General features: G+C 40.9%; 1 protein-coding gene and 1 long non-coding RNA gene across 2 annotated transcripts in view; both read left to right on the forward strand.

Moving 5' to 3' along the window:
* LOC140907945 (uncharacterized) overlaps positions 1-481 on the forward strand; it is a 39,274-nt gene extending 38,793 nt beyond the window's left edge. Inside the window, exon 4 of the mRNA XM_078851915.1 lies at positions 367-481. Within this exon, the coding sequence (XP_078708041.1) occupies positions 367-481 (115 nt within the window). The remainder of the gene's footprint in view (positions 1-366) is intronic.
* The window catches only part of LOC140907758 (uncharacterized), a 36,680-nt gene extending 13,179 nt beyond the window's left edge, over positions 1-23,501 (forward strand). Inside the window, exons 2-4 of the long non-coding RNA XR_012157614.1 lie at positions 12,293-12,375; positions 17,440-17,550; positions 22,726-23,501. This is a non-coding gene — a long non-coding RNA (uncharacterized LOC140907758). The remainder of the gene's footprint in view (positions 1-12,292; positions 12,376-17,439; positions 17,551-22,725) is intronic.
* Positions 23,502-24,079: the final 578 nt, after the last annotated feature.

The raw sequence follows: 24,079 nt of genomic DNA on the forward strand, positions 1-24,079 counted from the left end.
GAATTTATTTTATAAAAAAGAAAAGGAGTATTAGTGGCACCTTAGAAACTAACCAAATTAGAGACTAACCAAACTACGGTTAATCTCTAATTTGGTTAGTTTCTAAGGTGCCACAAGTACTCCTTTTCTTTTTGTGAATACAGACTAACACGGCTGCTACTCTGAAACCTTTTATAAAAAAGGCCCTCTATTAGCTTGCATTATATAATCCCATTCTTTGCAATTTTCACAACTCACATCATACAATGCACTTAAATCCTAGGAAACACAGATTAACATAGACGCTAAAAGCAGACAAACTTAACTCATCAAAAACATTTCTCTAACTGATCTTTGCATATATGACACTAACCCTCTCTTTTTTAGACTCACAGCTGATAGCAATGTCATTAGAGCCAATCCTATCAAGCCAGCCATTCAGGTATCACTAGCCATGAGAGATCTCAATTCTGAGAAGGCCACTAAAGAAAAATCATTTTAAAAAAAACCCACACATCTCTGAGTTCAAGAAAGTGTCTGGACCTCCCAGAAGCCACTGTCTTGGGATATTTGAGAAAATAATGGAAGTTTTATCCCATTAATGAAATAGCACAACACTGCATTAGTGAAGTCCGTTAGAAATCCACTGCAGTCCACTGTAAATATTCTGTTCATAACAAATATTTTTCTGTAACACATCTTCAGTACAGCATGAGGTCCAGTAGCATAATGACAAAAGATTCACTTACATTTGTAATCATCATTTAGTATCATAAGGCCCCAGAAAAATCAGCAAGCCCCCATCTAGATTTCTGGGAGCTAACATGATTTATCAACACTTTTTCTCAGTTTACTAAAATCAGATTATGTTGGGAATAGGGAGTGGCAGTCTTGGTCTTTTCCCATATTAGAGTAATCTTTAACATACCACAGAAATAATTTACCTCTTTTAACTAAATGGACGTAAAAGAGACGATTTTAGGCAACTCTGCAGACTGATCATTAAAATCTAACCACAGATTTCATATCTATATTAGGATACAAAAAACTCTGCACCAGTTTTAAATGACATCAGTGTTATTTTTCTTGACTATGATACAAAAAGCTTTCAGCATGCCTGTAGATATGTTAGAAACTAATCACTATCCACACACAAAAGGTCAAGAACCATCTAAACCATGCAACTTTATACGATCCAAAGCTTTTGTTATCTGTTCAACACACAGTGATGTCATTGGGGAGCATCTTATCAAGTGAGTCAGCTGCTCAGGAAATAAATGTTTCAGCTTAAACAATCTTTCAGAAAGGGGTGTCCTGCTCAGAAGTCATGTTTGTTGAACTAATAAACTCATTACAGTGTTAGAAAGGAAAGTCTCACTGCTCATTTTCCTTGTTTATATCTTCTTTAGGAAACATCTGTGAGCCATTCTGTTTTGTTTTATTTATTTAGATTGCTATAGATTCGAAGGTTGAAGGTTTAGGTAACCTCTTCTTCTTTAAAACCTGGTAATTTGGGGTTTACTTGAGGTCAGCAAGGCAATGCAGAAACTAACAACTGTTCATAGAAATGTAAATAGGGGAACAGGGGAGAAGGGAGGAAAAAATTTTACACAAAGGGACAGAACTCTTACCTGTTTAAATGGTTTGGGCAGAACAGAAGTCTTCTTTAATGTTTGCTACTAATGTGACAGTGCATACACCCATGCCAGTCCATTGGGGAAAAAACATGCCACCTGGCTGTTAAAAATCTGATAGTTTATTAGCAAGCATTAAGTTTGTGAGTGAGCTTTACACTGGAATTTAAAAGGTCACCACAAACAGATTAAGACTTCAAACTTTTAAGACCTGCTGTGAAAGACAAGTGGTATGGCACGCATAACTCTGCCACAAGGTGATAAGTATGAAGTGAATATTTTAGCAGTGAGCAGCCACTAATTAACACAAAACTTATTTACTCTAAAGATAAATATGTTTGGAAATGATAAATGTTTCAGAAAGAATGTTTGGCCATCAATTGTTGGAGTGTTAGTTAGTGTGCCTTGGCTGTGTTGTGAAGCAGTGAGGCTGTCTGCTTCGAGAAGCTGAGACGTTATTTGGAGTTGATTCTGATCTTACACTGGTTTTATGGTGGTGTAAATCCACTAACTACAAGGGAGTGACTCCTGATTTATACCATTGTAAATAAGATCAAAATCAGATTCTCCGAGTATAACACATATGTCCTTGACTCTGGTACTGCTTTGTAAGTGGGCATTTTTAACTTAAGATTCTATGGAACGTCAGATCCTATGGCTGTCAGATTCTATGGAATGTCATCACTTCAAAAGTGTTACACTGCAGATTCATTTTGCCCAATGTACCACATATGTGAGGCACTAGGAAACATGTCTGTGTTGAATGTAGCTCTGATTCTATTTTCTCTGTACAACAGTTTTAAATAAAAGAAGCCTATCCTACTTTTCTGCTAGGTAGCAGGGCTGCGATGGGATTGGAAAACCATGCAGAGGGAGGCGCACACTCTGTGCTCTCTCTCCTGGACATTTTCTAGTTGTTCTTTTGCTTGTTGTGGTTCTTTAATTTCAGGCTATATCTACACTGAAAATGCTACAGTGGCAGCATGGTAGCACTTCCATGTAGACACTACAGAAATAGGAGGGTTTCTCTTGTCACTGTAATTAATCCACCTCCTCAAGAAGTGGTAGGTAGGTTGATGGAAGAATTATTCTGTTGACCTAGAACTATCTACACCAGGGGATAGGTCAGCATAGCTAGGTCGCTCAGGGGGTGGATTTTTCACATCTCTGATTTCAGAGTAACAGCCCTGTTAGTCTGTATTCGCAAAAAGAAAAGGAGTACTTGTGGCACCTTAGAGACTAACCAATTTATTTGAGCATAAGCTTTCGTGAGCTACAGTTCACTTCATCGGATGCATACTGTGGAAAGTGTAGAAGATCTTTTTATACACACAAAGCATGAAAAAATACCTCCCCCCACTCCACTCTCTTGCTGGTAATAGCTTATCTAAAGTGATCACCCTCCTTGTAATGTGTATGATAATCAAGTTGGGCCATTTCCAGCACAAATCCAGGTTTTCTTCCCCCCCCCCCACACACACACAAACCCACTCTCCTGTTGGTAATAGCTTATCTAAAGTGACCACTCTCCTTACAATGTGTATGATGATCAAGGTGGTCCATTTCCAGCACAAATCCAGGGTTTAACAAGAACATCTGCAGGGGTCGGGGGGGGGGGTAGGAAAAAACAAGGGGAAATAGGCTTGAATAGAGACTGGGAGTGGCTAAGTCATTATGCAAGGTAACCTAAGTTAATTGTATCCAATTTGCAAATGAATTCCAATTCAGCAGTCTCTCGCTGGAGTCTGGATTTGAAGTTTTTTTGTTGTAATATCCAAACTTTCATGTCTGTAATCGCGTGACCAGAGAGATTGAAGTGTTCTCCGACTGGTTTATGAATGTTATAATTCTTGACATCTGATTTGTGGCCATTTATTCTTTTACGTAGAGACTGTCCAGTTTGACCAACGTACATGGCAGAGGGGCATTGCTGGCACATGATGGCATATTTCACATTGGTGGATGTGCAGGTGAATGAGCCTCTGATAGTGTGGCTGATGTTATTAGGCCTTGTGATGGTGTCCCCTGAATAGATATGTGGGCACAGTTGGCAACGGGCTTTGTTTCAAGGATAGGTTCCTGGGTTAGTGGTTCTGTTGTGTGGTATGTGGTTGCTGGTGAGTATTTGCTTCAGGTTGGGGGGCTGTCTGTAGGCAAGGACTGGCCTGTCTCCCAAGATTTGTGAGAGTGTTGGGTCATCCTTCAGGATGGGTTGTAGATCCTTAATAATGCATTGGAGGGGTTTTAGTTGGGGGCTGAAGGTGATGGCTAGGGGCGTTCTGTTATTTTCTTTGTTAGGCCTGTCCTGTAGTAGGTGACTTCTGGGAACTCTTCTGGCTCTATCAATCTGTTTCTTCACTTCCGCAGGTGGGTATTGTAGTTGTAAGAATGCTTGATAGAGATCTTGTAGGTGTTTGTCTCTGTCTGAGGGGTTGGAGCAAATGCGGTTGTATTACAGAGCTTGGCTGTAGACAATGGATCGTGTGGTGTGGTCAGGGTGAAAGCTGGAGGCATGTAGGAAGGAATAGCGGTTAGTAGGTTTCCGGTATAGGGTGGTGTTTATGTGACCATCGTTTATTAACACTGTAGTGTCCAGAAAGTGGATCTCTTGTGTGGACTGGACCAGGCTGAGGTTGATGGTGGGATGGAAATTGTTGAAATCATGGTGGAATTCCTCAAGGGCTTCTTTTCCATGGGTCCAGATGATGAAGATGTCATCAATATAGCGCAAGTAGAGTAGGGGCGTTAGGGGACGAGAGCTGAGGAAGCATTGTTCTAAGTCAGCCATAAAAATGTTGGCATACTGTGGGGCCATGCGGGTACCCATAGCAGCGCCGCTGATTTGAAGGTATACATTGTCCCCAAATGTAAAATAGTTATGGGTAAGGACAAAGTCACAAAGTTCAGCCACCAGGTTAGCCGTGACATTATTGGGGATAGTGTTCTTGACAGCTTGTAGTCCATCTTTGTGTGGAATGTTGGTGTAGAGGGCTTCTACATCCATAGTGGCCAGGATGGTGTTATCAGGAAGATCACTGATGGATTGTAGTTTTATTACCAACAGGAGAGTGGGTTTGTGCGGGGGGGGGAGAGAAAACCTGGATTTGTGCTGGAAATGGCCCAACTTGATTATCATACACATTGTAAGGAGAGTGATCACTTTAGATAAGCTATTACCAGCAGGAGAGTGGGGTGGGGGGAGGTATTTTTTCATGCTTTGTGTGTATAAAAAGATCTTCTACACTTTCCACAGTATGCATCCGATGAAGTGAGCTGTAGCTCACGAAAGCTTATGCTCAAATAAATTGGTTAGTCTCTAAGGTGCCACAAGTACTCCTTTTCTTTTCACATCTCTGAATGACATATCTATGCTGATGTAAGTTTCCAGTGTAGACCAACCCTAAATGAAAAGCACTTTAGACTGAAAGTGGGTTTTGTGATGTCCATGATGCTTAAAGCAGCAAAGCTCCTTCCTGTATTAAAATATTCAAAAACTAGGTTAATGTACAAGCAACTCATTTAGATTGTGAACTCCTGGAGGGGTGGAGCCATGCCCTTCGCTATGATAGTACAGCACCAAGTACCCTACTGCAGATGAGTAATAAGTTAAGTAGCCTGACAAGAGGACCACACAGTAGGAAGCTGTTTGCCAGGATACATCATTCACACTTGTAAATTACTGTAGGTTTGCAGACAGCAGGAGGCAAGTCATTTTAAACTGGCTTGGTGTGCAGCACAGCCATTGCTGAGAGACACTGAAAACCATACGTAATCAAGCCAGTGAAGCAGATGTGGTTTTTTATCAAGGTGCGGATTGAATGGATTCCATTGTTTCAACTAAGAATCTGTCTGTATTTACCAGACATGTCAAATGATTATTATCCATGGTTCAGCATGATGTAATTTTATTATTTTTAGTCCTTTTTTTTTTTTTTTTTGGTCAGACATTTGTTTCTGTTTACATGATCAACCCAAAGCAAAGAAATAAATGTGAGTCATGCATTGTGGCATGTCCTATATAGGTCATATTCCCATGGGAGACATACAGGTAAACTGTATATATTTGCAAGTCTATCACTAAGTCAATGTAAGCTTATTTGTTATTAGTGACTTTGGGGTCAGATGACCTCCATTCGGTGCAACATCTATGGGAGGGGAGACAAATATGTCTTTAAAGCACAGTTACACGTCTCAAATTCTTGAGCTAATCCTAGACTACTTCAGCCTCTAGCCCAATTTAGAGGAGACTCAGGGTGCTTAGCTGTCAACCAGCAGTCAAGGACAGCCAGTGTGTAGCAACCAGAGCCCCTATACTGGGAGCTGCAAGAGAGGGGGAAGCATACAGCTGTTCCAGAAGTTGTATGTCATGACAAAGGATTTCCCTGTGGGCTAAATCTGGCTGGTTTATGACCCCTTTGTTCCTCTGGGATAATACAAAAAGAGCTGGAGTGAAGCCATGAATTAATCTGTCTGCTTTTTCCCCTAACACATCTGAACCTCACAGCACATTCTATATAATATAATGAAACAGCAGCAGGAGTACACATTCTGGAGTATTGAAACGTGGTGGGCAGGATGGGAATGGTTTTCTTTATATTTGTCTGGGGCAGTTGGAATGGAATTCCACTCAAATTGTGCTTTTAGTTTAGTTTCCAAAAGTGCAGAGATGGTGCCAAACTGAAGTCTTCAGACGCCAGTCAGTGTTAAAAGCCTGAAGATGACGTACTGCCATGTCTCCTCAGTCTCATCAGGTTGTGATCTAACGAGGACATAAATGTCACAGTGCTGGCTAGTGCTGGAGTAAAACTGTCTCATTAGTATCCCAGGCTCTACTTTCAAAAATACTCAGAACCCAGTGGGTAAGTCCTCAAAGATCAACACACAGTGCAAGAATAATTTATTTGTTCACAAAGACCGTGGAGACTGATAAAATTCAGAGTTATAATGCTGGGTTTCTTGCATAATTTGTGCAATGTTCAGGATCTAATTCTGGGACATGCAGTGTACCTCCTATACAGCTCTGAGCACCCTCAACTCACATTGGCTTATATGGCACTTGAGAGCACTGAGTGCCTCATTTGAGGCATTTAGCATCTTGCAGGGTCTATTCTGTTCTATCTAGATTTTTATACTGCGCTCATCACTGTAGTACCTGAGCGCCTTCCAGTAGTGTGTTAAGCAATGTGACGACACATCAGTCCCATCTCTCCTGGCTATTGTCCCTTAACTGTAGGGTTCCCACTGCACCACTTAACATGACCAGTGTCATATACGTACAGCCAACTCTGAGGCACAAAGCAACCAATAACCAGCATCCAGCATATTGCACAGCAGGGCAGGGAGAAGAAATACAGGCTGAGGATTTTCAAAAATTTACCACAGGGTCTTTAATGTCCTGCCAGAGCAAACATGACCTCAACACAGCTGCTACTCTGAAAACAGAACATACAGTAAATTGCAAAGGACTTGAGGAGTATCTTGGGGCGTGTCTTCACTAGCAACATTAAAGCTCGGCAGCAGCGGAGCTTTAACGTGGCTTGTGCAGTCATAGAATCATCATAGAATCATAGAATATCAGGGTTGGAAGAGACCCCAGAAGGTCATCTAGTCCAACCCCCTGCTCGAAGCAGGACCAATCCCCAGTTAAATCATCCCAGCCAGGGCTTTGTCAAGCCTGACCTTAAAAACCTCTAAGGAAGGAGATTCTACCACCTCCCTAGGTAACGCATTCCAGTGTTTCACCACCCTCCTAGTGAAAAAGTTTTTCCTAATATCCAATCTAAACCTCCCCCACTGCAACTTGAGACCATTACTCCTCGTTCTGTCATCTGCTACCATTGAGAACAGTCTAGAGCCATCCTCTTTGGAACCTCCTTTCAGGTAGTTGAAAGCAGCTATCAAATCCCCCCTCATTCTTCTCTTCTGCAGACTAAACAATCCCAGCTCCCTCAGCCTCTCCTCATAAGTCATGTGTTCTAGACCCCTAATCATTTTTGTTGCCCTTCGCTGGACTCTCTCCAATTTATCCACATCCTTCTTGTAGTGTGGGGCCCAAAACTGGACACAGTACTCCAGATGAGGCCTCACCAATGTCGAATAGAGGGGAACGATCACGTCCCTCGATCTGCTCGCTATGCCCCTACTTATACATCCCAAAATGCCATTGGCCTTCTTGGCAACAAGGGCACACTGCTGACTCATATCCAGCTTCTCATCCACTGTCACCCCTAGGTCCTTTTCCGCAAAACTGCTGCCTAGCCATTCGGCCCCTAGTCTGTAGCGGTGCATTGGATTCTTCCGTCCTAAGTGCAGGACCCTGCACTTATCCTTATTGAACCTCATCAGATTTATTTTGGCCCAATCCTCCAATTTGTCTAGGTCCCTCTGTATCCTATCCCTGCCCTCCAGCGTATCTACCTCTCCTCCCAGTTTAGTATCATCCGCAAATTTGCTGAGAGTGCAATCTACACCATCCTCCAGATCATTTATGAAGATATTGAACAAAACCGGCCCCAGGACCGACCCCTGGGGCACTCCACTTGACAGCGGCTGCCAACTAGACATGGAGCCATTGATCACCACCCGTTGAGCCCGACAATCTAGCCAGCTTTCTACCCACCTTATAGTGCATTCATCCAGCCCATACTTCCTTAACTTGCTGACAAGAATACTGTGGGAGACCGTGTCAAAAGCTTTGCTAAAGTCAAGAAACAATACATCCACTGCTTTCCCTTCATCCACAGAACCAGTAATCTCATCATAAAAGGCGATTAGATTAGTCAGGCATGACCTTCCCTTGGTGAATCCATGCTGGCTGTTCCTGATCACTTTCCTCTCATGCAAGTGCTTCAGGATTGATTCTTTGAGGACCTGCTCCATGATTTTTCCAGGGACTGAGGTGAGGCTGACTGGCCTGTAGTTCCCAGGATCCTCCTTCTTCCCTTTTTTAAAGATTGGCACTACATTAGCCTTTTTCCAGTCATCCGGGACTTCCCCTGTTCGCCACGAGTTTTCAAAGATAATGGTCAATGGCTCTGCAATCACAGCCACCAATTCCTTCAGCACTCTCGGATGCAACTCGTCTGGCCCCATGGACTTGTGCATGTCCAGCTTTTCTAAATAGTCCCTAACCACCTCTATCTCCACAGAGGGCTGGCCATCTCTTCCCCATTTTGTGATGCCCAGCGCAGCAGTCTGGGAGCTGACCTTGTTAGTGAAGACAGAGGCAAAAAAAGCATTGAGTACATTAGCTTTTTCCACATCCTCTGTCACTAGGTTGCCTCCCTCATTCAGTAAGGGGCCCACACTTTCCTTGGCTTTCTTCTTGTTGCCAACATACCTGAAGAAACCCTTCTTGTTACTCTTGACATCTCTTGCTAGCTGCAGCTCCAGGTGCGATTTGGCCCTCCTGATATCATTCCTACATGCCCGAGCAATATTTTTATACTCTTCCCTGGTCATATGTCCAACCTTCCACTTCTTGTAAGCTTCTTTTTTATGTTTAAGATCCGCTAGGATTTCACCATTAAGCCAAGCTGGTCGCCTGCCATATTTACTATTCTTTTGACTCATCGGGATGGTTTGTCCCTGTAACCTCAACAGGGATTCCTTGAAATATAGCCAGCTCTCCTGGACTCCTTTCCCCTTCATGTTAGTCCCCCAGGGGATCCTGCCCATCCGTTCCCTGAGGGAGTCGAAGTCTGCTTTCCTGAAGTCCAGGGTCCGTATCCTGCTGCTTACCTTTCTTCCCTGCGTCAGGATCCTGAACTCAACCAACTCATGGTCACTGCCTCCCAGATTCCCATCCACTTTTGCTTCCCCCACTAATTCTACCCGGTTTGTGAGCAGCAGGTCAAGAAAAGCGCCCCCCCCCCCCAGTTGGCTTCTCTAGCACTTGCGCCAGGAAATTGTCCCCTACGCTTTCCAAAAACTTCCTGGATTGTCTATGCACTGCTGTATTGCTCTCCCAGCAGATATCAGGAAAATTAAAGTCACCCATGAGAATCAGGGCATGCGATCTAGTAGCTTCCGCGAGCTGCCGGAAGAAAGCCTCATCTACCTCATCCCCCTGGTCCGGTGGTCTATAGCAGACTCCCATCACTACATCACTCTTGTTGCACACACTTCTAAACTTAATCCAGAGACACTCAGATTTTTCTACAGTTTTGTACCGGAGCTCTGAGCAGTCATACTGCTCCCTTACATACAGTGCTACTCCCCCACCTTTTCTGCCCTGCCTGTCCTTCCTGAACAGTTTATAACCATCCATAACAGTACTCCAGTCATGTGAGTTATCCCACCCAGTCATGTGAGTTATCCCACCAAGTCTCTGTTATTCCAATCACGTCATAGTTCCTTGACATCACCAGGACCTCCAGTTCTCCCTGCTTGTTTCCAAGGCTTTGTGCATTCGTATATAAGCACTTGAGATAACCTGTTGATCACCCCTCATTCCCAGTATGAGGCAGGAGCCCTCCCCTCACAGACATTCCTGCCTGTGCTTCCTCCCGGTATCCCGCTTTCTCACTTACCTCAGGGCTTTGGTCTCCTTCCCCCGGTGAACCTAGTTTAAAGCCCTCCTCACTAGGTTAGGCAGCCAGCCTGCTGGCAAAGATGCTCTTCCCTCTCTTCGTAAGATGGAGCCCGTCTCTGCCCAGCACTCCTCCTTCATGGAACACCATCCCATGGTCAAAGAATCCAAAGCCTTCTCTCTGACACCACCTGCGTAGCCATTCGTTGACTTCGTCGCAGCACTAGCACTGGGAGAGAGCTCTCCCCGCGCTGTAAAAAAAACCACCCACGTGAGGGGAGTAGCTCCCAGTGCTGGTGCACTGTCTACGCTGCCACTTTACAGCGCTGAAACTTGCAGCGCTCAGGGGGGTGTTTTTTCACACCCCGAGCGAGAAAGTTGCAGCGCTGTAAATTGCCAGTGTAGACAAAGCCTTGGAAAGATACAGGACTAAGTTGACCTTACCAAAAGTCAGACCTTTTTTCAAAGGAACCTTCAGTATTTCAAACCGAAGGCTAAGAGGTGAAATCCTGATTTTCTTGCAGGCATTGGGAGTTTTGCCATTGAATTCAATGGGCCAGAATTTCACCCTAGACACCCAAGCTTCTGACTTTATCCTGTTTACACTCATCTTCAATCAGTATAATGTGAGCCATTCCTTTTATGTGTTGGGGAAGGGGAGAATAGCACAGGGAAGAATCTCTGCATTTGATGGAACACGCAGTGGATGACTAAGGCCACAAATGATTAAGTTCATGAGTACCTTTACTCACATGCCAATGGGACTACTCACATGCGCATTACTGTTAGTTATTTCTATTGTGATGGTGCTTAGGAGCCAACTAAAACCTCTCCAGCACATCAGCAAGGATCTACAACCTATCCTGAAGGACAATCCCTCACTCTCACAGACCTTGGGAGACAGGCCAGTCCTTGCTTACAGACAGACAACCCACCTGAAGCAAATACTTAGCAGCAACTACACAACAAAAACACCAACCCAGAAACCAAACCCTGCCACAGACCCCAGTGCCAACTCTGTCCACATATCTATTCAAGGGACACCATCATAGGACCTAACCACATCAGCCACACCATCAGGGGCTCGTTCACCTGCACATCTACCAATGTGATATATGCCATCATGTGCCAGCAATGCCCTTCTGCCATGTACATTGGACAAACCAGACAGTCTCTATGCGAAAGAATAAATGGACACAAATCTGACATCAGGAATTATAACGTTCAAAAACTAGTCGGAGAACGCTTCAATCTCCCTGGTCACTCAATAACAGACCTAAAAGTGGCAATTATTCAACAAAAAACCTTCAAAAACAGACACCAACGTGAAAGTGCAGAACTGGAATTAATTTGCAAACTGGATACCATCAGATTAGGCCTGAATATAGACTGAGAGTGGCTGGGTCATTACAAAACCTAAACTTAACTTCCCCACTACTAATTTCTCCCTATCGTTACTCACACCTTCTTGTCAACTGTCTGTAATAGGCCACTCTCTTACTACTTCAAAAGTTATTTTTCCTCCCTTGGTATCTTGCTGTTAATTGATTTATCTCATTAAACTGACCTCACACTTGGTAAAGCAACACCCCATCCTTTCATGTATTTATACCTGCTCCTGTATTTTCACTCCATGCATCCGATAAATGGGTTCTAGCCCACGAAAGCTTATGCCCAAATAAATGTATTAGTCTCTAAGGTGCCACGTTATTTTTTTGATGTAGAGGTTAATGTTACAATAAGGTAATTTAATGCTCATGAAGCCTACCCTACTTGATGACTAGAGCTAAGAGAAAAATGTAAAAAAAAATAAAAATAAAAAATGGTAAAAAAGAATCCCTCTGAAATATAGGTAAAACCCAAACCTTGTATCAATACCATTATGTTTTGTAACCAGACTATTTTTATTTTTCATGGTCTCTTTTTTTTCTCAGAATTGAAAATTTCAAAACCAGAATTTCTGAGTTTCAAAATAATGAATAAAAAAAAAATCTGCTTTCAAAATTTGCTACTTTTGAAAATAATCCCATGGTGTGACTAAGCTGTTCAGGAAACGGTCAGACAGTGTCAATACTAACTACAGAAGAGAAAACAGAACTTCAAAAAAGATTTCGCAGAACAACCAATAAAACATATTTCTGTTTTTCAGGGACAATTTTAAAAAATGGAAACGTATAATGTTCTGGTGAGATGCTGAACACAAGAAGCGCACCAATGACTTGAACAGGACATGTGAGTGTGCTGTATCTCTGAATATCAGGCTAATAATACAGCATAAGCCCTACTCCTAAAGTTATGAGTGCGTGGGAGACAGTGGGTGTCATAGAAACCATTTTGCAGCCCTGACCTTGCAAACAGTTAAGCAAGTGCTTATCTTTAAGCAGATGAGTAGTCCCACTGATTTAACATTTAGCATATGATAGTCCCGTTTATGTCGATGTGTCCATATACCTAAATTTTTGCAGGATCAAAGTCTTCATTTTCAGTGGGCAATGCCAAGTGCCTGCAATAAAATATTATTTTAGTTCTGCTGGTATGAATCACTGGGGTTGCAAGTTTTCAACACAGGGATGAGGTGTACAAAAGCAAAAGCAGTTAGCATTTAAAGCAACAGATGGAGCTCTGAACATTGGACTGTACATTAGCCCCATTCTGTTCTAAGCACCATTATTGCCCTTTTTATCACAACTGTTTTCCTTATCATCGTATTGGTATAAACTCTTTCACTGTATGCTTTCTCCGTTGTTCATCCTGTTGCTTTATAACTGCATGCCCTCATTTCAAATATAAGAAGTGTATATTATGACAGACATTTCAGCCAGTGCAGCCATTAATCATTCTTCACTGCTGGCATTTCACCTTTGACTCATTGCTATGGAACCTCCCCGGATACAAAGCTTACACTTTAATTTCAGCACTGACTAAAACCTGACAAACAGGTCATTACAATGAAATACGTCACGGATAACATCACTGATGTCTGTGTGTACATTGCAGACATTACTAAACAGTATGTTGCTTCATTTATGATGACTCGGATGATATTCAATTTTGTTAGGTAACCATTTTTTTTTAGTACCTATTCGCTCAGGGAGTAATCAATATTTTTTAAAAAACCAATACATGGTATTCTGCACTACGGGTCTCAAATCATTCATTTTATTGTAGTGTAACTATCAGGGAAGGGCCGAAGCTCCAGGTTTTTTATGTGGATTTCAAGTACCAGCCTTGTCAAGTCCTATGATTTTATCATGAGTCTTGCTATAATTAATGCTTTACGTGTAACCTCTGCTCCAGAGTCATGAGATTATATGAGAATCTCCGTTTTCATTTAAAAAATAAAAGTAAGTTTCCAACCCCCCGGTTGTGAAGAAAGGCTTTAAAAGATGAGCCCTAAAGGCTCAAAAACTAAAATGCAAATAAAAATAACTAAAAAGGTGTGTTATTTTGGGGGCCTCACTTCTGAGCTTTGAATGTTTGGGGTTGGCAACACTGCTACATATTGGGGTGTTTTTACCTGGGTGTTTGAGGTAGCCCCATTTTAAAAATGAGCCATTTGCAAAATTCAGATCTAGACCTGAATTTAAGATTTCAAATGCCCACAAAGTTCAAGGGAATTGATTTGGGCCCATCTCTAGTTACTGGAGTATTTTTATACAGTTTTATATAGTTTCTGTCCTTTTAAAAATCCATAGACTCAGTGAATGGAGAAAATACTTAAATGCTGGGCTGTACCTCATAAGTACAGCATGTAGTCAAGAGGCTAGTTTAGAGCTACACACCATCGGAGGGAGTTCCATGAGATGTTGTGGAGTTCATGGGGCAAAGAGACCAGGTAACTACTGTTGCTTGTTTACTACATGATTGGGTGGCTCTGCTGGCTGGAATAGAGCCATCGTCCTTCCACCACCCACTCCATCCCCAGTGGAGTAGGAAGGGATTGGAATTCTGCCAAACCCTTATGTGGCCCCCACTGCACAAATGGGAGAGTATTTTCCCTTTGCTCTCTGTCACACACAGATTGCACACCCACAAAAGAGTCAGATAACTCTCATCCTCAGTGTTTTCTTGAAGGTTGGCAAATTCACTGTCAATAACTTCTCGTATTGTTATTACCAAATGATGTGCACACTTCACTGGAACTCAACAGCTAAAAAAAAAATACTGGCACCTACCAATATTGCCCTGGTTCCCTCACTTTTGAGCATTTTTGTTTCTGCTGCTGTTTCCACTAGTGCTGCCAAAATTGTTTAGCCCTCAATTTCAACGTTTCCTTAAAGAGCTCTGAACAAGAGTCATTTTCCCAAATGCCTTTTGTTTGCATTCTAGTTAAAGCAACAGTTATAGAACAAACTGCAGTATAAATCTACAGAGAAAGAGACTACCTCTGTCTCATAGTCGTGGTGAGGCACATTTTTCAACTCTGAGAACACCCCACAGAACTTTGAACACATTTACTAACTTCAAAGCAAGGTAATATCTTCTCAATGACATCATCTTCCCCCTCCTTGGAACTGAGAGCTCACTGTTCTCTGAACTAGAGTCAGGAGGGTTTATGTGCCAAAGGTCTTATACTGCAGTTTCACCTAGGTGTGCTCGGATTTTTAAACCGCCCAGGGCTGACCTGCTGCACAGAGTATAATTTGCTAGTGATCAAATTCTTCCATTTCTACACATCAGTACTCAAGAGTTACTCATGTCAAATGGGAAGGCTTATTTTAAGACGGTCCTAAGAGGCTGATATTTGTGTCAAAATGAAATGTTGTCAATTAAAAAATGCTTTTAAAAATTATTTTTAATACTCAGTTGAAATGAAGGGCTCAATTATATTTTCAGATGTACTCAGGAAGAATCACTGTGTATAAAGAAAATTGCCCTTAGCAAAATGTTCAAGGTATGCAGCAGCATAATCTTGTAAGAAGTGAACCTTTAGATGGCAATTACAGCCTGGATATTTGATATATAATTCTGAAGACAGAGAGGATCTGAAGCAATTATAACGCTATTCCATGCATACAGCCTGGAAAACTACCTATGCAAGTTACAGTCAACATTTGTTTGTATAAGCAAACACCAGTAATTTTCCATTCCTGAAAGAATGGAATAATACATAACGGCTGCCATGCACTGTTGAATTTCTGACAGTGATCTCAACAGCTGCTTACAAACCAACCTCAGCATTTACAACTTTTTAATTACAGAAACCCAGAGACTTGCAACACATCTTGTTTTCATGACCTAAACAATATAATCAGTGACTTTATCCAGGACTGTACAATAATGTCCCTGTTCACTGGGGAATAGAGCATAGCAATTTTTCACAGCAGCACCACTATGTTTTAATCCTGCATACTCTACAAATATCAGCCTAGGTCTTCTGCTTTTTTTATGCCATGCAGAAAAAAGAAAGGAAGGAAAATAAATGTGTTTAAAAATGCAGAAGGAAGAAAAATTCCAATATCATCTTATGCCATAAGAAGTGCCATTAAAGTTGTTTGTGTTCCACACAAACAGAGGGACCGGGATATAGGAGACTGAGACATCAGTTATGTGGCTATGGGCTGCAATTAGTGAATATGACTCCGAGAGAATGAGACTGAACACAGTCAATATATACAGCAAAGGGAAGTGCTATTTTTGATTTTTCAGAAAACAATATTCTCTACTTATATGTTGCCATTTACTAAAGGATCTCAGTGTGCATTTCAAGTATTATGTCCATTTCCCAGAAGGGGTAATAAAGGCACAGAGAAGTTTTAGATTCATAGATATTTAGGTCAGAAGGGACCATTATGATCATCTAGTCTGACCTCCTGCACAACGCAGGCCACAGAATTTCACCCACCACTCCTGCAAAAAACTTCTCACCTATGTCTGAGCTATTGAAGTCCTCAAATCGTGGTTTAAAGACTTCAAGGAGCAGAGAATCCTCCAGCAAGTGACCCGTGCCCAATACTACAGAGGAAGGCGAAAAACCTCCAGGGCCTCTTCCAATCTGCCCTGGAGGAAAATTCCTTCCCGACCCCAAATATGGCGATCAGCTAAACCCTGAGCATATGGGCAAGATTCACTAGCCAGATACTACAGAAAATTCTTTCCTGGGTAACTCAGATCCCACTCCATCTAATATCCCACCACAGGCCATGGGGCCTATTTACCATGAATATTTAATTACCAAAACCATGTTATCCCATCATACCATCTCTTCCATAAACTTATCGAGTTTAATCTTAAAGTCAGATAGATCTTTCCCCCACTGCTTCCCTTGAAAGGCTATTCCAAAACTTCACTCCTCTGATAGTTAGAAACCTTCATCTAATTTCAAATCTAAACTTCCTGGTGGACAGTTTATATCCATTTGTTCTTGTGTCCACATTGGTACTGAGCTTAAATAATTCCTCTCCCTCTCTGGTATTTATCCCTTGGATATATTTATAGAGAGCAATCATATCTCCCCTCAACCGTCTTTTAGGTAGGCTAAACAAGCCAAGCTCCTTGAGTCTCCTTTCATAAGACAAGCTTTCCATTCCTCGGATCATCCTAGTAGCCCTTCTCTGTATAGCTTTCATTTTCAACTATCCACTTATTTTAAGAGCCTAATTTGAGACACTTGGGGCCTAGGTTTCAGAGGTGATGAGCAATCACAACTCCAGGTGAAGTCCATTGGAATTCTAGGTACTCACACCTCAGCAAATCAGGCCTCTGGTGTCTTAAGATGAGCACCTACAAATTGATGCAGCAAAAATTATTGGGTACTTTTGAAAAAGTACACTTGCCTAAGGTGACCCAGTGGAAGGACAGAGGCTGGGGACTGGACTAGATGACCTCTCAGGATCCCTTCCACTCCTACGATTCTATCCTGAATCCCAGCCCCATGATCCAACCATCAAACATGCTGCTCCCAAACGTTAGCACTGGAACCTGTGGAAAACAATGAAAGTTGTAACAGTAGCAGCAATGCTACTAAGAAATGGACTGGATCTTAGTTGCCTTAACTCTGAGGCAATGGATTTTGCAAAATTTACTTTCCCCAAAGACAAAATCTTCAGTCCCTTATGTAAAAAGAAAAAGAGTACTTGTGGCACCTTAGAGACTAACCAATTTATTTGAGCATAAGCTTTCGTAAGCTACAGCGATGAAGTGAGCTGTAGCTCACGAAAGCTTATGCTCAAATAAATTGGTTAGTCTCTAAGGTGCCACAAGTCCTCCTTTTCTTTTTGCGAATACAGACTAACACGGCCGTTAATCTGAAACCAGTCCCTTATGTATGTCCTAATGCATTCCTGTTCTTTCCAGATCAATAAGGCAGTGTAACAAGGATACTGGATTGTTCTTACCAGTCTACCTCCAGCTGCTTCTTCTGAGAGCTGAATGCAGTGCAATGCTTGTTCAGGAGGCAATAAATTGGTTAGTCTCTAAGGTGCCACAAGTACTCCTTTTCTTTTTGCGAATACAGACTAACACGGCTGTTACTCTGAAACCTGAAACCATTGTGTTTTTGATATCTTATAAAGGATCGTTGGAACACTTCCTTTTCACTGGAGGGTATGCTTAAGGAAATAGTCTTCCATGGGCAGGGGACAGACAAGGTGCCCTAATAGAGAGACAAGGTGGGTGAGGTAATATATTTTATTGGACCAAGGTGTGTTGGTGAGAGAGACAAGCTTTCAAGCCACACAGAACTCTTCTTCTGGTCTGGGAAAGAAATTCCCAGCATTACTGCAAATGCAAGGTGGAACAGATTATTTAGCACAAACAGTTAGCACATATTGTAAGGAACCATTCAAAGTAGAGTGGCCCATTAACACCTCTGCAGCCATAGGACAAAAAGAAGAGATTAGTGGGTTACAGAGTGTTCTAATAAACCATAAATCCTGTGTCTCTGTTCAGTCCATGATTTTTGGTGTCTTGCAAAGTAATGAATTTAAGCTCCCAGGCTCGTCTTTTGAAAGTGTTGTGCAGGTTTCCTTTGAGTATGAGGACTGATAGGTCAGATATAGAGAAATAGGTATTTTCCATCTTATTTCTGAGAATAAAATACAACTGAAAGTAAGGCTACAAATTCCACCTCAGAGAGCTCTGATGATATGAATACATTCTGATGTGTGCAGAATCCCTTGCTGGAATTACAACATTATTATTCAGAGTTTAGGGAATGTGTTTTCCTTATAGTAAAAAATCAGAGTTTATAATACCAGTAATAAATTAGACATACGTTGACCACTAATGCCTTTTGATACAAAGATGATGTTTCCAAATTTAGTACAGTATATTTTTCAACATTAACTTTCTAGCAACATGCACAAATAAAGCCATACACATACTGGCAAACTGTATGCTAGCTAGAGAAGTTTAGCTGATGACAGTCTTGTTATTGTAACAGGAAATGACTCAGCCCTGGCAACTAGAGATCAGATATTTTATTCAGTAGCATTAGGTCACTTTTTTTTTTTCCCCTAACCAACCGTTTCACAAGGCAACTGGTTTTGTTTGAAAATAAATATCCATTTTAAAATCTATTTCAGGGAGGGGGAAAGCGACCCATTCACAGTTTAGAATAATCACTTGGTTTAATCCACAACATCTGAAAATCTCTCGTCCCTTTAATTCTGCTTTTTGTACTTCAGCCTTACAAAATTCCACTCCCTCAGGCAAGAATTCTCCTCCACTGGTGAGGAAAGTATAGGTTTATTTCATTATCATGCTACTGAGGATGAGAGAGTAGATTTTGTGCCTGGACTGGATAACTTTCCAAGACAGTTCTGCAAGGCTGATGTCATTAGTAAAGCTAAACTAGAACTACTTCATATAGGCATTACAGCTGAATCAAATATGTGCTTCATTACAACAGTACATTACATGGTTTTGCATCAGTTATTTATAAATAGTATATGATCTTTTATTGGTTCTCTTAAAACCCAGGCAAAATTCATTCTCAAATTAAAAAAAAAAACAAAAAAAAACGGAGTACTTGTGGCACCTTAGAGACTAACCAATTTATTTGAGCATAAGCTTTCGTGAGCTACAGCTCACTTCATCGGATGCATACTGTGGAAACTGCAGAAGACATTATATACACAGAGACCATGAAACAATACCTCCTCCCACCCCACTCTCCTGCTGGTAATAGCTTATCTAAAGTGACCACTCTCCTTACAATGTGTATGATAATCAAGTTGGGCCATTTCCAACACAAATCCAAGTTTTCTTCCCCCCCCAAAAAACCACACACACAAACTCACTCTCCTGCTGGTAATAGCTTATCCAAAGTGATGTCACTTTGGATAAGCTATTACCAGCAGGAGAGTGAGTTTGTGTGTGTGGTTTTTTTGAAAAAAAAAAAGAGGGGGGGGAGAAAACCTGGATTTGTGCTGGAAATGGCCTACCTTGATTATCATACACATTGTAAAGAGAGTGGTCACTTTGGATGGGCTATTACGAGCAGGAGAGTGCGTTTCTGTGTAGGGGGGCGGAGGGTGAGAAAACCTGGATTTGTGCTGGAAATGACCCAACTTGATTATCATACACATTGTAAGGAGAGTGATCACTTTAGATAAGCTATTACCAGCAGGAGAGTGGGGTGGGAGGAGGTATTGTTTCATGGTCTCTGTGTATATAATGTCTTCTGCAGTTTCCACAGTATGCATCCGATGAAGTGAGCTGTAGCTCATGAAAGCTTATGCTCAAATAAATTGGTTAGTCTCTAAGGTGCCACAAGTACTCCTTTTCTTTTTGCGAATACAGACTAACACGGCTGTTACTCTGAGACCATTCTCAAATTTGAAATTCAACCATACATTGTGCATTATTACTTATAAACACATAGACTTTTGCTTATTTCTTATATACTTTACATTTTATATATATATATATATATATATGTATAAACACACAACTAAATGCAGAGAGCAAACGAGGTGCTAAAAGGAGCAGTATTAGTCATTTTTGCTTGAAACAGCTTTCAGCATAGTTAAAAGTCACACAAACGCTACACCGAAAGGAACTCATTGTTCAAGTTCATTTAAAGTTCTGCTTCTAATGACAAACACATCCCCAGCTGCAGCACCCCTAAAAAAGAACAGGATTTCATCATTTTCTGAACATGTTTCTGGTTCAGTTGTCAGAAGCTGTCAGTTTTGTAAATACCAAAGAAACATAATGCTCCATATCATCAGAATGACTCAAATATACCCTGCATATGTACATATAAATAACATATCTTGTCTGGAAGGGAGAGAAAGAAAGTTGCTGGTGGTATCTTTGAAAGCTTTGTAGCAACTGAGTTTATCAGTTGCCTCCATGCTTTGCAGAGCCTAAATTTAGGTATTAAAAATAATAATAAATAATAATAATAATACTCCAGACAACATCCTGCATTGGCCATTGCAAGAACATGGCCTCCAGCAGTCTTCTTTGGCACTGGAAAAATTATTTTTGTAAATGTGTAAAAAGTACAACTTCTTTGAAAAACCGCTGCAGTGAATATGAATTTACAATTCAGCATTAAATGAAATATATCCTGAGAAACCTCAGTGCCCTGCATTATTTTGTTATCCTTGACACACAAGCAGTCTTTTATAATTCTAGCTCACTAAAATAGTAGATGACATAAATTTGCTGTTAAAGCAGCGTGGTTTTCTGTGCTCTGTCATATAGCATTTTACCCTTAAGCAGGGAGAAAAAATAGCAAGCTATCTTGTTCTTCCATCTGCCAAAAACTACTTAACTTGGGGTAGTGCTTCTGTGATTTCAAATTGCAGAAGCTTAAATAACTCCAGTGTTATACCTATTAAATATATTGACAGTCTTACCTTAACATTTTCACAGTACAGTGGCATGTTATTTTAGAAATGCATTTCTGCCATAATGTTCCAGGATTTAACTGCGAACAAGGAGTGTATTTCAGCAAGTTAACTGTGTAAAACATTGTTACATGTAACATTATTTTAACCATGTAGTAGCCTTTAGGTGCTGGGCAGAGGGTTGCTATTTATTCACTCCCTAACATTATACCTTAAAATCCTTCTTGCACCTTTGCCCAGCAATATGTAGCCATTAACCACAATATCTTCACCATGTCTTTATCAATGTTGCCAACTCTTGCAATTTCGGCTCACGTTTCTTGCTCTGCTAGAGCCCCAGCTCCTGGAATCAGGTTACCACATGAGAAACTGAGGGCTTATCTACACTTACCGGGGGATCAATGTGTGGTGATTGATGCATCGGTGGTCGATTTAGTGGGTCTAGTGAAGACCCATTAAATCGATAGCAGATTGCTTTCCCGTCGACTCCTGTATGCCATCTGAACGAGAAGCACAAGGGGAGTCGACGGGAGAGTGTCGACAGTAGTGTGGACCCCGTGGTAAATAGATCTAAGTACGTCGACTTCAGCTACGTTATTCACGTAGCTGAAGTTGTATAACTTAAATTGATCTCCCTCCGTAGCGTAGACAAGGCCTAAGCTTTCTTCTTTTTTATTTTTTAAGTAAGTTCTAAGCCCTCATATCTACAGCTAAAAGCTTGAAAGTGCGAACCTTAAATGTTCCAACACCAGAAGGCAAATAAAAAGAACCCAGAATTTATCATGTTCCAATTCTCAGGATTTTTAAGCCAATTTCATTAATTGCTAGGGCTTGACTCACAATTTTTAAATGTTTGGGTTTTGCAATGCTGCCTCATACAAAGCATACTAACATTTACACTCTAACTGTAGTTAAACAGTTTGTCATTCCAAATCCTCCAATCACACATGTGCTTCTCAAAAGCAAGTGCAAATTTTAGTGGGCTTCTCTCATATCTGAAGCCCGAAACTAGAAGCTGCCATATTCATAGAATCATAGAATCTCAGGGTTGGAAGGGACCTCAGGAAGTCATCTAGTCCAACCCCATGCTCAAAGCAGGACCAATTCCCAACTAAATCATCCCAGCCAGGACTTTGTCAAGCTGGGCCTTAAAGAAAGGAGAGGGGTTTTTTTTTATTAAGTTTCAACACTGATGTACTGTTCCCTATTGAAGCAGAGAGCATACACCTTTCCAAAGGGCGCATTTAATGCATTCAATCAGAAGTAGCAATTGGCAGGAACAGATAAACCTTAGCCTCCTGAGTGCTCTGTACAACTCTCAATCTCATCTCAGGGGTAGACTGACCCAGGATGTTTGGAAAATAGAAAACCTGTTGGTTTGCCAGGTAATGGCTTGATTTTTTGCATCTTTAGGGATCGGTGATCATTGAGTATTATGGTAGTACGAGAACCACAAAACACAGTAGAAACTGATGCTATGCAACATTTGGAAAACCGGACAGCCTATACAGTTCACATTTTTATACATGCACAATATTTCTTCTAGCAGTGTATGTCCGTGACATGGGGGCAATGCATTTCTCCTGTACTGAAAGAAACTCTCAAGTTTCACAGTTAATCTCTGAAAACTCATTTTGTCCATTCAAAAATTATTTTTTTATAAAATGCAAAACTTGTGGTAAGATAGGAGTGCCTAGGCTATATTTTTAAATGAAAATAGCTTTTATTGATCTATTAAAGAAACTTTGCTGATGATATTTTGCTTGAACATATATTGCAGAGTATACAACAGGGAGAAAAAACAATGATAGCAACCACTCGGAAAAAGGAAACAGAAGTTGCATTGAACACAGGATCTCTATGGAACTAACCAAAGAAGCAGAAATGGTGGCTAGAAAAAATAATTTCAAAGTTTGCCTCTTCATCTGCCAAACTCATTCTAAAAATGGACAAAGCTTCTGTGTCCGCAGAAGAAGCTGGCAAGAAAGAGAGCATAAGAAAACCATATCACTGACCCAAATGAACTGGGAGAGAGTACTGGACTGAGACAATACCCTAACTGGCTGTAGACAAATGGTGCTTTTCCAAAAAGTACTCGTTACGCCCAGAAGCATTTAAAAGTCCCATTGCATGTGAATATAGCCTGTAACTTATTTAAATTGCATGTTTACTGCACCAGCGAAGATACAATACCAGATATTTTACTAAGAAGGCAAGCTCTTTATCTAATCATTTGCACAATCAAATAATAATGATGTCTTTTGTTTTCTCTGATACTTTATCATCTGTGTACATAAAACTTACTTTACTGCCCAGGGCTTCTAGAAGTCCCTCCCCAACACTCAAATACTGCATAGGCACTTTGCACTGGGATGAATTTCATCTTTTTTAAAACATCTCGTTGTTCTTTGACTTTATCAGTATTGAGCAGAGTTAGGTGGGAATCTATTTTCCATCACATGAGAATTTTCAAGAAGTGTGTTTCAAGAAGAATGTTTCCCAGCCCAAATAGGTACAAAAAGTTGAAATCTCAAAAATGTACACAAACGGGAAAAAAATCTAATCAGATTGCGTCATCTGCCATTTTGTTTCAATAATTACAAAACATTTTGTTTTGATTTCATTTTTTTACTTATTTTAATTTATTTTTTTACAATAAATTAGCTTACATTTCAAAACAAAGTTTTGACCCAAAAAAACAGGGCATTTTAAATTTAGAAAGTGTACAAATAGGACATTTCAACAATTTCAAAACTTTTTTTTTTTAAAATTCAAAATGGGAAATTTGTTGAAACTGATCCTTTCCTGTGAATAGCTTTGGTTTTGACAAATCAACAATTTCCAGTGAAAAATTTCCAACCAGCACTGGCCTTGAGCCCTAGCCAACCACCATGGCTAAATGTGACGTGCTCCAATGACCATTCAGGCAGCTTTCTATTGACTTCAATAGGAGTTTGATCAGGTCCTTAAGGATTAGTGGGGCATCTATGCAGCACCCCCATGCATGTCTTGTCTGAGTTGCATAATGTGTCCCAGAAGAACTGGGCAAATTAAAAAGAGAGAAGCACATGCATACTAAATGTAACCCTTGAAAGGTTTTCCTCTTCCAGGGTTACATTTAGTAACCCTTTGAG

This window comes from Lepidochelys kempii, chromosome 2 (assembly GCF_965140285.1).
Source record: "Lepidochelys kempii isolate rLepKem1 chromosome 2, rLepKem1.hap1, whole genome shotgun sequence".
Lineage (NCBI taxonomy): Eukaryota > Metazoa > Chordata > Testudines > Cheloniidae > Lepidochelys > Lepidochelys kempii.